At 40.5% G+C, this 14,654-nt stretch overlaps 1 protein-coding gene across 1 annotated transcript in view; it reads right to left on the minus strand.

Moving 5' to 3' along the window:
- DMXL1 (Dmx like 1) overlaps positions 1–14,654 on the minus strand; it is a 2,737,735-nt gene that overhangs the window by 593,947 nt on the left and 2,129,134 nt on the right. Inside the window, exon 37 of the mRNA XM_044059165.1 lies at positions 11,294–11,380. Within this exon, the coding sequence (XP_043915100.1) occupies positions 11,294–11,380 (87 nt within the window). The remainder of the gene's footprint in view (positions 1–11,293; positions 11,381–14,654) is intronic.

Below are 14,654 nucleotides of genomic sequence, written 5' to 3' on the forward strand. Positions count from 1 at the left end.
AGTATTAACCATTATTGGGATCAGATAAACAGTTACCAAGGCTCAAAATTCATTAACAACATCTATAGGGAGTGTAACAGGAAGGATTACCATCAGAGATCTTTTATTATATTATACAGCCCTATTGTTAATGATGTGATCCAAATCATATTTAATTATTGGTATTTGATTACAGGTGATTCAAAACTTGCTAGAATAATTGGCACTAAGCCAGGAATAGTATACAAGATGGGGAAAAATATTAAAGGATATCTGGAACAACTTAAGTCAAATAATAAGGATAGAAGTTGTGGAAAGGTAAACCACACCATTAAATGTGGTTCATGTAATCAATGTAGATACATTACAGACAAAAAAGAAGTGGTGATACAAAATTTATTTAAATCTAGAGTCAAATTTGTCAAAGGGAACTGTAACACCAAAATGGTGGTCTATTTAGCTATGTGTGATGAATGCACAAGGTATTACGTGGAGAAGACTGAGAGATGTCTTAAAAAACGTATATACGAGCATATGTATAATATCAGGAAGAAGGACCCCACTAGTGCTTTACACAAGCACACAGAAATTAATGGATACACACACGATTTTAAATTCGCTATAATAGGCATTGTAAAAAAGGACCCTCGGGGAGGAGATTACAAGTCCCTTTTATGTTATAGGGAAACATGGTGGCAGTTATTTTTGGATGCCACATTACCACCAGGGCTTAATGATTTTATATCGAGAGCCCATTTTGGAAATGTATTAATACCACCCCTAATTGTATTCACACATATATAAATGGAGAGGCTGACAGTTCTCGTATATGGTGGATATTTATAGCTAAACATGAAATAGCTGAACATGTTAGCAGTTAGTAAACAGTTTAATTTATATGTTATTGTTATCCCTATAGATGTTGTTATATAATGTTATATATTATTGTCATTTACGGTTGATTAATTCAATTTAACACATGGGTTATTGCATAACCACATAGATATGCAATTAGATATATGTATCAAACGTAGGGTTAACTTGTATTTAATATACATTTTTCACATAATTTTTTTATATGAGTTACTATAATTATATATTTCATTAATTCATAGTTGGGCATACTTACTATATAATTTATATTTTAATTTTTATTTAGGGAGATGTAGAAATAGGCATATATTATGGCCGGTTGACAGATGCAATATATGTCAATATAACTTTAGTATTCAGGAACTGGAATTTTTTTAATTGAGTGTTTTTTGGCACAAAAAATGTTTTAAAAGGCATTTTAGTTTCAACAATGGTGTTCTGAAGAAGCCCATTATTCATGGGTGAAAGCGCTTAACCTTTAGATTTACTGGCGTTTAGTTTCTGTATCGCTCTGAATAAACGATTTCTATTTTTACAATTTTGGCATTGTGGAGAGATCATTCCTTTGGTAGTGTGGAGTTGGATACCATTGGATTACCGATACAACTTGTGGAGGTGACTGTACACTCATTGGTGACTCTGTGGCTGTATGTTCAGTAGAGAAGTATCTAATTCCTGTCGTACTGCATGAACATGGTGCAGACTATAACCGATACCTAAACATACAGAGCAGTGGGAAATTAATACTGGAGGTGGCAGTTTGGTTTCATATTGGGATGCATTATAAACTGTGCTGATGTCTGCAATGAGTCAGACAATGATGAAGAAATCAGTGTCCAACTTTGCATTTCTTGACTTGCAGAACGCAAATGACAAGCTTCCAAGAAAGCTGATATGGCAGTCTTGCTATCTTTTTAAGTCCCAGAAAGGAAAGTTATGTACTCACCATAGCGACAGATCCATGTTGTCTGTCTCAGTCTAGTTCAATCTGTGGGACTTCGGATCCAACTCTGACCAATTCAAAAGTATTTTGCCCATTTTGGCTCTGCTTCCCTTACTCATAACTCCCCACTCCTCCATCAACTGCCTAGACTGAGTTTGTCTCATGAATCATACACCCTCCAGAAATGTAAGGAAAAACACCCGAGGAAATGTGAGACTCAAAAAGAGTTGAATGAAGATCTTCCACTGTCCGGTCATCACAGAGGTGAAGACTCACCAAATCAACTGTAAGATTGGGGGCAGTAGTGCAGGGAGGGTGAACCATACGGAGACAGACAACACAGATCTATTGTTATGGTGAGTACATAACTTTTGTATATGATGTCTGCTTCATCTGGATTTAACTTGTGGGACAGAGAGCCCAGCCATGACAATTCCTTGGGAAGAATACACAACACAGTAGAACCAAACGAAGCTCTGGATCTGGATTGAATATCCAGCTTATAATGCGAGACAAAAAGTGTGGTGGCCCAGCCAAGTAGCAGCAGCACAAATATCTATAGGTTCACTAGAAAGAAACATTGTAGAAGTACCTACAGCCCTAGCTGAATGACCTTTAGGCTTTTGTAGAAAGGTCTTGCCTTTCAAGGAATATGCAGGCAAAATACAATCTGACAGCCACCGTGATAAAGTTTTCACACATGGGAGAGCCCAGCCTGGATTTGAAAAGGGAGACAAACAACTGGCTAGATTTCCTGAAAAACTTGGTATGGTCAAGATGAAATCTTAAACGAACGTCACAAGAAACAAAACCAATAAAATCCAATCCAAAGGCCACAGGACCCGGAGCTGACGTTAATATAATATCTGATTTATTAATCCACACACAAAAGTAAAATAAATAAATAAACCAAGCGCTTTCACCCGACTCCTGCCAGGCTTTATCAAGGAACATACATTTGCCAGCTGCATTTGACCATCCTTATGTAGTCATCACAATTGCAGAGTTAAACAGTTAATTAGTGGCAATCATTCAATTACTTAACCCCTAGTGCTCCTTTACATTTTTACTTAGCTTGTAAAAAATCCATCATCTTTACATGAAACAATGTAATACAATCATATGCTACTATTAAAATCCTCTGATACACCAAGTGTTGTTTAAAACTGTATTGTACCTAAAAATACTACATCTGGTTTAATTATTAAAATTTTATGCTGTGCATAAGTAAATCTAAAAAACTCTCAAGTCTCTCAAAGCCTGGCCCTTCTTAATTTTAAGACACAATTAATGTTTATGCTGTCATTTAACCCTGGCGCTCTAGTGGCGTCCAATCTTAGTTGCCAAAATAGTTCATGATATTCAAGGAGGGTCTCCCAACTCCCACCTCTTATCTCAGGGTTAATTTGCTCAAGCATCATAAACTTTAAATTCATATTTTTACAAACTTTGGAATGCTTAAAAAATGTGTTGCTCTCCTTACCCTTAGATATATAAAAGTGTTCGTACACCCTTTTTCTTAATGACCTTTCCGTTTTGCCTACATAAAAACTTAGGCAGTGTGTACAAACTCCTAAGTAAACCACACCTTTTGTAGCGCAACTGGAATATTTAGATGCTCTAAAAGTAAACTTTCTACTCGGTAATCTCACTATACTTTGGTTCATCATGGCAAAGCATTGACTACAATTGCCACATTTGTGCGTGCCCATCCTTGTTTTGTTGTTTTTCAATTCAGCCTTCCTTTCAAAAAGTTCTTTCAAGTTCCTTTCTCTTTTACTCATGTTATTGATCCTAATGAACTGAATTACTTAGACATTAAACTAGCCAAGGACTATACTGGTTCAAAATTTAAGTCAACAATATTTAGAAAATATTCATTTTCTAATTCCTACTTACACTTCAACAGTGGCCACCCTTTTTACCAAAAGAAGGGTATTGTTAAGGGTCAACTTATAAGGGCCTCAAGGATATGTAGTTCCCTGGAAGACTTTTTTAAAGAGGCTGATTTTCTTAAAAAGTTGTTTTTGGAGAAACACTACCCTGACCACTTGATTGACAGGATGATGCAGGAAGTATTAGATGGTAGGGAATCTAAATATTCACCTTTGTTAGGGTCAAGTAAAAATTTGACACAGATAGAACAAACTGCTAAGGTAGTGAGTAAAAACAACTTTATTCACACCTTTGCGAGCAATTCGCATGAAGTAGAGACCATTATTCTTAAATACTGGCCCATATTGAGCATAAATGAGGAATTGAAACATCTCTTCACTGAAGGACCTCATTTCATTAGGAAAAGAGGAAGGAACTTGAAAGAACTTTTTGAAAGGAAGGCTGAATTGAAAAACAACAAAACAAGGATGGGCACGCACAAATGTGGCAATTGTAGTCAATGCTTTGCCATGATGAACCAAGGTATAGTGAGATTACAGAGTAGAAAGTTTACTTTTAGAGCATCTAAATATTCTAATTGCGCTACAAAAGGTGTGGTTTACTTAGGAGTTTGTACACACTGCCTAAGTTTTTATGTAGGCAAAACGGAAAGGTCATTAAGAAAAAGGGTGTACGAACACTTTTGTGATATATCTAAGGGTAAGGAGAGCAACGCATTTTTTAAGCATTCCAAAGTTTGTAAAAATATGAATTTAAAGTTTATGGTGCTTGAGCAAATTAACCCTGAGATAAGAGGTGGGAGTTGGGAGACCCTCCTTGAATATCGTGAACTATTTTGGCAACTAAGATTGGACGCCACTAGAGCGCCAGGGTTAAATGACAGCATAAACATTAATTGTGTCTTAAAATTAAGAAGGGCCAGGCTTTGAGAGACTTGAGAGTTTTTTAGATTTACTTACGCACAGCATAAAATTTTAATAATTAAACCAGATGTAGTATTTTTAGGTACAATACAGTTTTAAACACTTGGTGTATCACAGGATTTTAATAGTAGCATATGATTGTATTACATTGTTTCATGTAAAGATGATGGGTTTTTTACAAGCTAAGTAAAAATGTAAAGGAGCACTAGGGGTTAAGTAATTGAATGATTGCCACTAATTAACTGTTTAACTCTGCAATTGTGATGACTATATAAGGATGGTCAAATGCAGCTGGCAAATGTATGTTCCTTGATAAAGCCTGGCAGGAGCCGGGTGAAAGCGCTTGGTTTATTTATTTATTTATTTATTTTACTTGTGTGTGTGGATTAATAAATCAGATATTATATTAACATCAGCTGCGGGTCCTGTGGCTTTTGGATTGGATTTTACAAGATGAAATCTTAGTTGCGTTTGCACATCCAAACAATGCAAAAGGTGTTTGCCTTTATTGGAAAAAACACAGGAAAATGAATGGAACTGTTAAAGTTATTCTCAGAAGCTACCTTGGGTAAGAAGAAAGGGTTCATACAAAGAAACTCTATCCTTATAGAAAACTAAGTAAGGGGGATGGGAGCAAAGTGCTTGCAATTCTGAAACCTTTTTGGTACAGGTAATCACCACCAAAAACAATGCCTTCCAAGACAACAGCTTCAAACCAGAGGAAGCTTAACATTCAAAAAGAGGAACAGCTAGAACCTGAATAACAAAATGCAGATCTCAAGGAGGGACCAGATCCCATACCTGAGGGCAAAGAAACAAAATACATTTGAGAAAAGCCTTGGAAATTCTGACAGAAGCCACGAGCATACTGTCTCTACAGATATGAAAGTTAGAAACTCCCACTAACTGTACTTTGATAATAGAAAAGCTACAGCCTGAGCCTAACAACTTGGCCAGAAAATCCAAGATCGACTCCAAAGGGGCAGAGAAAGGGTCAAATTTCCAAGCCTCCACCCACAAAACAAATCTTTTCAATTTACTGGTATACACTTTTCTAGTGGATTCTTCCTAAAGGACAATGTATGAACCACCACCTGCAAATGCTTGGGATACTTGGCCAAAGGAACTGGATGAACCATGTGGTTACCTTGAGGGACTGATGACTGGGGGGGATCCAGACTGGCTGGATGAGAGATGACATCTCCAGAATGGGATCTAATATCCAAGGGGGTATTTCAGATAAGGCCAAAGGAAGGGAACCCACACCTTGCAAGGCCAAAAAGGAGGCGATGAGGATCAATGAGGCTCTACAATGGGCTGTTTTCTTTACAAACTTTACTATCAGGGGAACTGGGAGATAAGCATAAAGGAAACCCGGGGGACAAACATCAGAGCATCCCTGGGTGCCTTCCACAGAGGGAGAACAATGGCATAATAGCTGTTGCTCTTGGTGTTGGACGGGGATGTAAACAGGTTGCATCACTGAGTGCCCAGTGCAAAAAAATCCAAGCTGCCACTGTCAGATTTATAAACCATTCTTGATACAATAAAATGCTCCTGCTGAGGCTGTCATTTAGAATGTTGGACCTCCCTGGGATATGTGTTGGCACTAGAAACCACTGAGAGCAGATCGCTCACTGCCAAACCCTCATGGCCTTCAGACAAAGAGGATAAAAACGTGTTCCCTTATTTGTTGAGATACCAAAGGACTGACACGTTGTCAGTCTATACTGTAATCACACAGCCCTTGCAGAGGTTGTGCTGAAAAGCCTGCAATGCTAGGAGGACCCCTCTTCATCTCTAGAAAGTTGATGTGAATGCAAGCCTCTACAGAAGACCATGACCCTTAAACTGTCCCCCCTTCAACATGCCCACAACCCCAGGAGGAAGGCATTTGTGGTGACCGTGGCAAAGGAAAATTACAAATGGTCTCTCTTGTATTACTAATGGAGACTGTAACTACCAGTGAATCCACAAGTGACACGCTCGTCAGTGTATTGAGAAATCCAATAGATATGTTAGGAGGAACCACTGAATGGCTACAGTCAATTGTAGGGTCCTCACATGAAATTTGTCTAGAGGGACCAGTCCTATCAATGCTGACATATGACACAGAAGCTTTAGAGCTGTGTGAGCAGGAGGCTTGGGAGTTGCAATCACTGACAGAGCCCGAGTTCAAAGACTGAACACTCTGGAGTTTGGAAGCATGGCGATTTGATGGACCATGTGAGGATGACACTCTTTGAAGTCTAAGACTTGTACAGGCTGAAAGCTCGATTTGGGGTAATTGACTATGATACCAAAGTTGTTGTATAGTTGGAGCAAGACGTCCCTGGGGGAGATCAACAATGTCTTTGTGGGGACAGTGTAGAGTCAATTATCAAGGTATGGTACGACCTGAAATCCCTGCAGCTGGAACCAGACCGCAACCACTACCACGCATTTGAACACCCGGGTAACTATGCTGAGACCAAACTGCAGGGCTCTGAATTGATAGTGACTGGCTCCCAACCAGAAGTAAAGGAATCTCCAGGAATGCCAATATATCTTGATGTGCCAGTAGGCATCCTTAACGTCTATCAAGCACATCCAATTGTCAATCCTCAGAAGAGGTAATATGGACTGCAATGTGACCATCCAGAACTTGGCCTTTTTGATGAAAAGGTTAGTTTGCTTAAATCCAAGACTGGCCTGAGGTCCTTTATTTTCTTTGGTACTAAAAAGAATCTGGTACAGACCCTGGATCCAACTGCTCTGGTGGGACCTCTTGAATGACTCGATTTGTGAGCAGATTTTGGATCTCTGCTGCTGTGTAAATTCTCTGATGGGATGGAAAATCTGCTAGATGTTTTGGGAGACAGTTTGGAACTTTTGGAAAGGGAATGAAATAATCTCTGGATAGGATTCTCAAGACACAGGCATCTGAGGAAATGGTCTTCCAAACTTTGGGGTGGAGAGCTAGATGACCCCTGACTGCCTCCAGAGATGAACAGTTTGGCAATCCTTCAGGATTGCTGAAAGGGGTCACCAGAAAAAGCCCCTTGTAAGCCCTGATTCTGTTGACTACCTCTGTCCCGTGAGTGGCATCCATTATGATTGATCCCCCCCCACCGTCAGGAGGAACCTTCCAGAAGAACGTCCTGGGAAGAGAGCTGTGACTTCCTGAACAAGAGTTGTTTATTCCATTTCCGATTCTTAGAAAAGGATTGTTGTAGGGCAAAAAAGTGAACTCAGAGAGCATACAATATCTTCTCCTCTTGTTCACTCCTCAACAACATATCTTTAACCTTAGGTATAAACAAGGAGGACCTGTCAAAAGAAGCACTGATGAAGGACACTGTGAAGCAGTCCACAAAGTTGCACAACCGCATCTAGGCCTGTAGCCTGTTTGCAGTTCCAGAACCTGCAGCTCTGGAAACTCCATCAGCTGCATTAGAGATGAATCTCATTGAAACATTGGTGACAGATGTCAAAGTGGACAACCGACTCTCCGGATTCTTATGGGTATCTGGAGATTATTGTGCCTTGAGGGTGCTTGACACTTTAAAGACAAGTTCTCATTAAAGCCTTGTCAAGCGCGATTAGTAGTTAGCAGTCCTCACAGCAAAGGCAGATGAGGCATAGGTTTGCTTCCCTAATAGATCCAGAGCCTAAGACTCTCTGTTTGGGGGTGAATTAAGGAGCTTTCCTCAGAAATCTCCTTTCTGATGCTGCCGTGACCACAAAGGCATCAACAGCCAGACCCTTGTCGAGTGAGGCCTGCCTTGGGGGGGGGGGGGGCGGCAAGTACTTTGTCTGGCTTCTTTAGAATAGATTCTACTATGTCAGGTTCCTTCCACCCCCCCCCTCCAGGACACCAGATCTACAAGAGCATATGGAGCGTAAACTACCCAAAGTGTGTATAGGCCTATGTCAAAAGGCCTCCAAAAAACTGACTCCTCTGGAGAGGGTGCTTCAATTGTCCAGCCCCCAAACTGGAAAAGCAGCTCCAACAACTTGCCAAAGGAGGCATCATCAAGCAGGACTTTGGGGGAACTTCTACTTCCTCAAGGTCAGTATCTTCAGTGAGGGACTATTCTGGGGAAGACAACTTGCTTCCTTTTGGACTTTCATTTCCTCAAAATCTACCACACCGATGAAACTGGAAAAGAGGGGGTAGAGTCGGGTAGCTCCGTCAATGGAGCAGCCTGGAGGCTGGTTTACAGGCTGCCCTGGAGAAGGCTGATGACTGGCCAGAGGTACAGATGAAAACTGTGAGGGGGTACTGGCTGGAGACATCTGACCCTTTTCTCGAGAAGGGAACATCCTCTCAAAAATGTCAAAGGCTGAGGAGGAGGTGGTCCTCTTGCGTCAATCTCTTCCAGAACCCAAAGGAACTAAAGACAAACCCAAACCTGAGGGAGCAGCACCTTGACTGGGCTTTGAGATCAAAGCAAGCTGCCTAAAGCGGAATCTCTGAGAGGGAGTGGATGATCCTGAAGCAGGAACCGTCAACCCTGACCCAAACAGTCTAGCCTCAATGCCATGGCCCTGAGGCACTGACGGGCACAAACAGGTCAAGGTTATCAAGGAACAAGATAAAGCCAAAGACTGCCAAGGCTGTCAGATCAGGTCAAGAGTGTGGAAATTCAACTGACCTTAAAGACCATGGATATGAAGGGACAAGGGATGAAATCAGCAGAGGGTTCCAGTGTCTGAACTGGACCTGAGGGATTAAACCCTAATTTGATCTGTGCCTGCATAAAGGACTTCATCAGCTGTTGCATATAAGAATGCATGATGATCCCCCACTGACTCTAATGACCAGACAGATGAGGCTACAGAGGATGGCTTCAAGGGTCTATGGGAAGACTATCCCACATGACCGATCAGAGCCAGGGATGCTCTGAGATCATGGTGGAGACAGGGAGGTCTCCAGCGACCAAAGGAGAGGAGTACAAAGGGAAAAGGGGAATGCTACCCTCCCTGAAGGTGCCCCTTTAACCAGGAAGGAACTACTAATGCTTGGAGCCAGAAATGTCATTTTTTCTGTTTTGGGTGCTGAATGCGATTGGCTCTGAGGTGTCGGAGCTGAAGTTGGTATTGAAGTTGCCAGGGAAGCCGAAAGTCAAGGCCCTTCAACCTAGAAAACCCAAGGGAGCCACCTTAGACATGGAGGCCAAAGAAGAGCTCTTGCACTCCCTCTTAGATTGACTAGAGTCTATTGGCCTTGGCTTTTTATAGCCATTTTTGGGATCTGGGGGAGAAACAGAACTGGATGAGCTAGAGGGCAAAATCCCCTTCAACACGAGCCTTGTGCTTGTTAAAAGCATGCAAGCCAAAGCTCTCAGAGATGGAACAACAGGAGTCCAAGTGCTCTGGACCCGTACAGTAGACATATTTAAGGTGCACATCCTGGGAGGTACTTTGTGCCTGTAAGAGATGCAGTTTTTAAAACACTTATCCATTCTACCACACACGAGAGACAGCAGTACCACAGTAAAACTAATAGGAAAAAGGATGGGAAGGGAAGAGAGAGAGAATATCTTCGCTAACTACCATAACACACTACTTGAAAACTACCTATAACTAACAGAAAGTGTTTTATGATTATTCCAAGGACTAAGTGAAGGAAAATCTCACTCTAACTTCTTGGATAAACTAGAATCACCAAACGGATGCAAGAAAGCAGAAGATTTAGTAAAGCAGATTTATGAAAGTCAGGAAAAAGTTAAGAGGATATGGGGCCATCAAGTCAAGACAGGGATGGACTGCATTAGAGAGGACCTGTGACAGGCACAACTGTAGAAGAATGTAGGACAGCGACTGAACTGAGAAAGTTGGGGACAGCTGACACAACATCTAGATCCCATGCACAAAATGGTTGAAGATAATGAATTTAGCTTAGCTATACAGTTGCTGTACAATTTACTCAGACTTATTCTGAGCACTCCAGTGTCTTCCTCCACGAAAGTCTCAACCTATCCTGTATGATGTAGTTTAGCTAGTTTGTCATTAGTTATGCACCAAAGCTAATAAGCTTGTATGTATTATAATTGGTTGCATGCATCACATATGTATTATATGTTTCTGCAAAATGTAAACTGTCTACCATCACAATTTGGAAACATACACACACATACATCTTCTACATGCTGTTGACCAATGTCCATTATTTAGACCTCTATGTCCACTCTGTAAAAACGTAGCTATACTTAATGTATTACAAGCAGCTGTCTCGTTCTTTTTTATCAATACAAGCTCTACACCTTAAACTAAAAAACAGTACTATAACTTATAAATACCATGCATATGATGTTTGATTTGCAATTACATTCTAGTAAATGCAATTCTTAACCATCATAACATTTCTCCCTAGGTATTCCCTTGAAAATGAGCAGGGCCTGGCCTGGTAGGCAGGGCAACCCCATCAACAGGATACAACGAAATGAAGTATACTGCTGACTACATATGTTCTACTTGGATGTCTAACACTTTGGCTGCTCTGCAGCTAAACTGCATCACAGCAGACGTTCAAAATGTGGAATACATTTACGTTGTTAGAATGCTGAGGCCCAGTAGGCAGTTGACTTACAAATGCCAAAAATTAAAACAAAAATAATGGAAATAACATGAATAGTGCTGCACACTGACAATTACATTGAAGAAAAAATAAAATATTCATACATTTCAAGCATACCTTATTAACAGAAAATGCAGTAATAATGTCAGAATCTTTGTGGATAATTCTTGCCTTTCCTCCTGGATAACCAAGTTCTGCTTCAATCTGCATAAAAAATAAAAGAAAGATCATCAAGAATGGTCCCACAACTTAATTTTCAGTCAATGACCAACACAGTTTGATCCCTACAACAGTGAAAGAATGTAGTTTTGTGTTTTACAGATATGGCAATTACAAAAGACAGCAAATGACTAAAACATTCCATGCATAATGTAATAATAACTTACATTACCAACAGCACATGTTAAATATACAGTCTAGAATATGCAACAGGATAACGCAGAATAGAACAGCCTTTACTTGATACTTCACTAAGCAAGACACTCAGATTTAAGGTGCCAAAAGTCATCCTCGACCTGAGGTAATAACCAAGCTAAGTGAAAGGATTGTACCATTTGCAATTGGCATCTCTGTTTTCAGTAATAAAGACTCCAAAGGTAGGGAATGATATTAATGAAGGCTGGGACAGAGTTCCATATTTCTGTAGCAAAAATATAGGTCGCGTGTAGGTCCTGTTGCTGTTCTTGAGTAATCTAATACCTTGAGAGTTAGGAATCCAGTTGCTAGTAAATGTCAGTCTGCAGTTTAAGTTCCATGATGGGTAGTGGTGTATATGCAACAGACTAAAGCACACATTACAAGTTTGGCCTTAAGTGTAATTGAAAGGCATCCTTTCTTCCGTTCCTGAAGGAAAGACAGTGGTGTTTCCAGTTCTACAAATTGTTAATGACATAGCAGATTTGGTTCACAGTTGGATACTTTTCATAGATTCATGTGTGTTTATTAGGCTTACAACTACAAGGGATTTTTAAGCCTAGCCATGCATAAATCTCTGACAAGTTCTGATACCCAATTTCCTGTTCCTCATCCAATTATCCAAGATACACATGAATTAGTTAGGGAGGAGCTCTACTTCACATGGATGGGGAGCCTGTTCCAGAGACAGGGTAGTCTCTGGGATACATGCCTTTCTCTCTAGCAGATCCTATTTATATCACAGACAAGGTTTAAGTCATCAAAATGGGAAATTCTGGTGTGATCTGTTTTGTGGACATGCAGAAGTCCATTAGAGTGGGGTCTGACAATGTCCTGTAATAAGGCATAGATCTCCCCTCAACAGCATGTAGGAGACAGAACACAGGGCTAGGGCCTTGAGGTGGTCTGCATTGGACATGTTACTTACACCCTCTATTCTTTTAGTAAGGAACCTCTGTGGACATTCCAATTTTTGGATATGTCTGGTTAGGTACATAGCAAAGGAGGCACTGCACTCAATGGTAGGTCTGATGAATGTCAAATACAGTGGAACAATGACCTTCTTGGACCTAGATGCCATACCTTTGTTTATAAGCTGCACATCATAGAATGATTTCCTCACTAATGTAGACACGTGATGGTCAAAAGGTAGCCTACTGTCATATTTGTGTCCCTAAGTCCCTGACTACTGTTTCAACTCTAAGAGGTGTGTTGTCAATATGATAGCCGTCAGGGATGGATAACTTCCTTTAGGATACTATTATGCATTTCTTGGCATTTAGTTTTAGCCAACGGCTCTGACAGCAGTTGTTTGTGTCCGCCCTTCCTGGAGAACACTTGTGTTGGTGTGGGATTCAATGACAGCTCCTAATTTGCAATCACCTGCAAATTTAGTCAGCCAGAGGCAATTAAGATTGACTTTGAGTACAGATAAGTAAATGCCAAAAAGGAGCAGTCCCAGGACCAGTCCCTAAGGGACTCCACTTGTGAGTGGCCTCTTTGTAGAGGTTGACTCCCCAGTTCTAACTTCCTGGGTCTTGTCCAGGTGATACAAGTATTTGTACCTAAATCTCTTGAGTTTGTCAATGCCCAAGTGGGGTATTGTGTCAAATGCCTTCACCAGGTCAAGATAGGCAGTGTGAACCACTCTGCCGTCATCCATTGCTTTGGTGACTTTTTCAAAGTAGTCCACCATTTTGAGTATGCATGACCTGCCCTTGACAAATTGGTCTCTTGAATGTCAACCAGCTAAACACACACACACACACACCAATTGGCTGTAGTGAGAACAGAACCCCTATTTACCTACATACAGAGTATAGCACTAAATGCAAGCACCATAGCACAAGTATGTTGTCTGAATTTCTTTCTCAACAATGGGTAAAGCAATACTGTAAGCACTCAGCTCAGCTGTCCCTGACTGTTCCTCATATTTTTGCTGTGTCCCACATAAAATATTAGATTTTCTAGTAAATCACTGAGGATTCTAGTTCATCTATTAATCAATAACATCAACCTTCAGAGTTTCATACATCTTATTGTTCAAAGAATGCATGTTGATGCAAAATTGTTAAGTCATGAACTTGCCGGAACGTTAAGTTTAGTTGGTCTCAGCCCATAAACTGTAATGTATGGACTGGTTGCCAAAGGCACTTTATCTCCAAAGGCAATAAGAACGCTGGGCAGCTCAAACTACGCCCCTTTCCCATAAATCACTGCTCTCAGCTAGCTCTCCAGATTGAGTAAAGCCATCATGGTACCTAAAATAAGAGAAAAACTGCTGAGAATGGGGCCAATTAAGCAACTATGTGACAACTGTAGGCCTCTGGTGCTCTTCTAGTTTCCTGAGGATAGGTGAATTTGGAGGGGCAGATAGGTAAGCTGATGTTTACTGTGCATGGAGAGAGACCAACCAATCCTAATGTTCTGGTAAAAACACAATAGATATAAGCTGGTACCTGTCCATACTTCGGAATGGATGGATAGAATCCACAGCAGGCTGCGTGTGGTATTAGATCAAGAGACCTTTGAGAACAGAAATCCCAAAGGAAGCTCTAACCCTGGATAGAGCATCCATTTTAGCAAATATATGCAAGCCATACCATGAAACTGCACAAATTTCATCCAAAGGCAGGTTTTGGAGAAAAGCTGCTGAGGTAGCCTGTGCCCTGATGGAGTGTGCTCTTGCTTGAAGATTTGTTGCTGGAACATTAGCAAATACTGATCCAGTCATAATCACTAAGTTAATGAATAATTTTCCACTTTTTGACCTTTCTTCAGTTTGGAAAGAACAGACAAAGTAACTGGTAGCCATTTCTGAATTGCTTTATCCTTTGAAGACAGAACTGTCTGAATAATGTAGTCTATATTCACTTTTGTTAGAAAAGTTTTGAAAAAAAAAACACAGGACAGATTAATTTAGACTAGACTGAGATACAGCTTTGAGCATAAAGGAGGGGTTGGTTCTAAAAGAAACCCAGTCTTTGTGGTGTACAATGAATAGAAACTTGGACAAAAGGGCTTTCAAATCTGACTCTTCATTGATGTCATATCAATTAAGTTT

This window comes from Protopterus annectens, chromosome 17.part0 (assembly GCF_019279795.1).
Source record: "Protopterus annectens isolate FY-2018-M chromosome 17.part0, PAN1.0, whole genome shotgun sequence".
Taxonomy (NCBI): Eukaryota; Metazoa; Chordata; order Ceratodontiformes; family Protopteridae; genus Protopterus; species Protopterus annectens.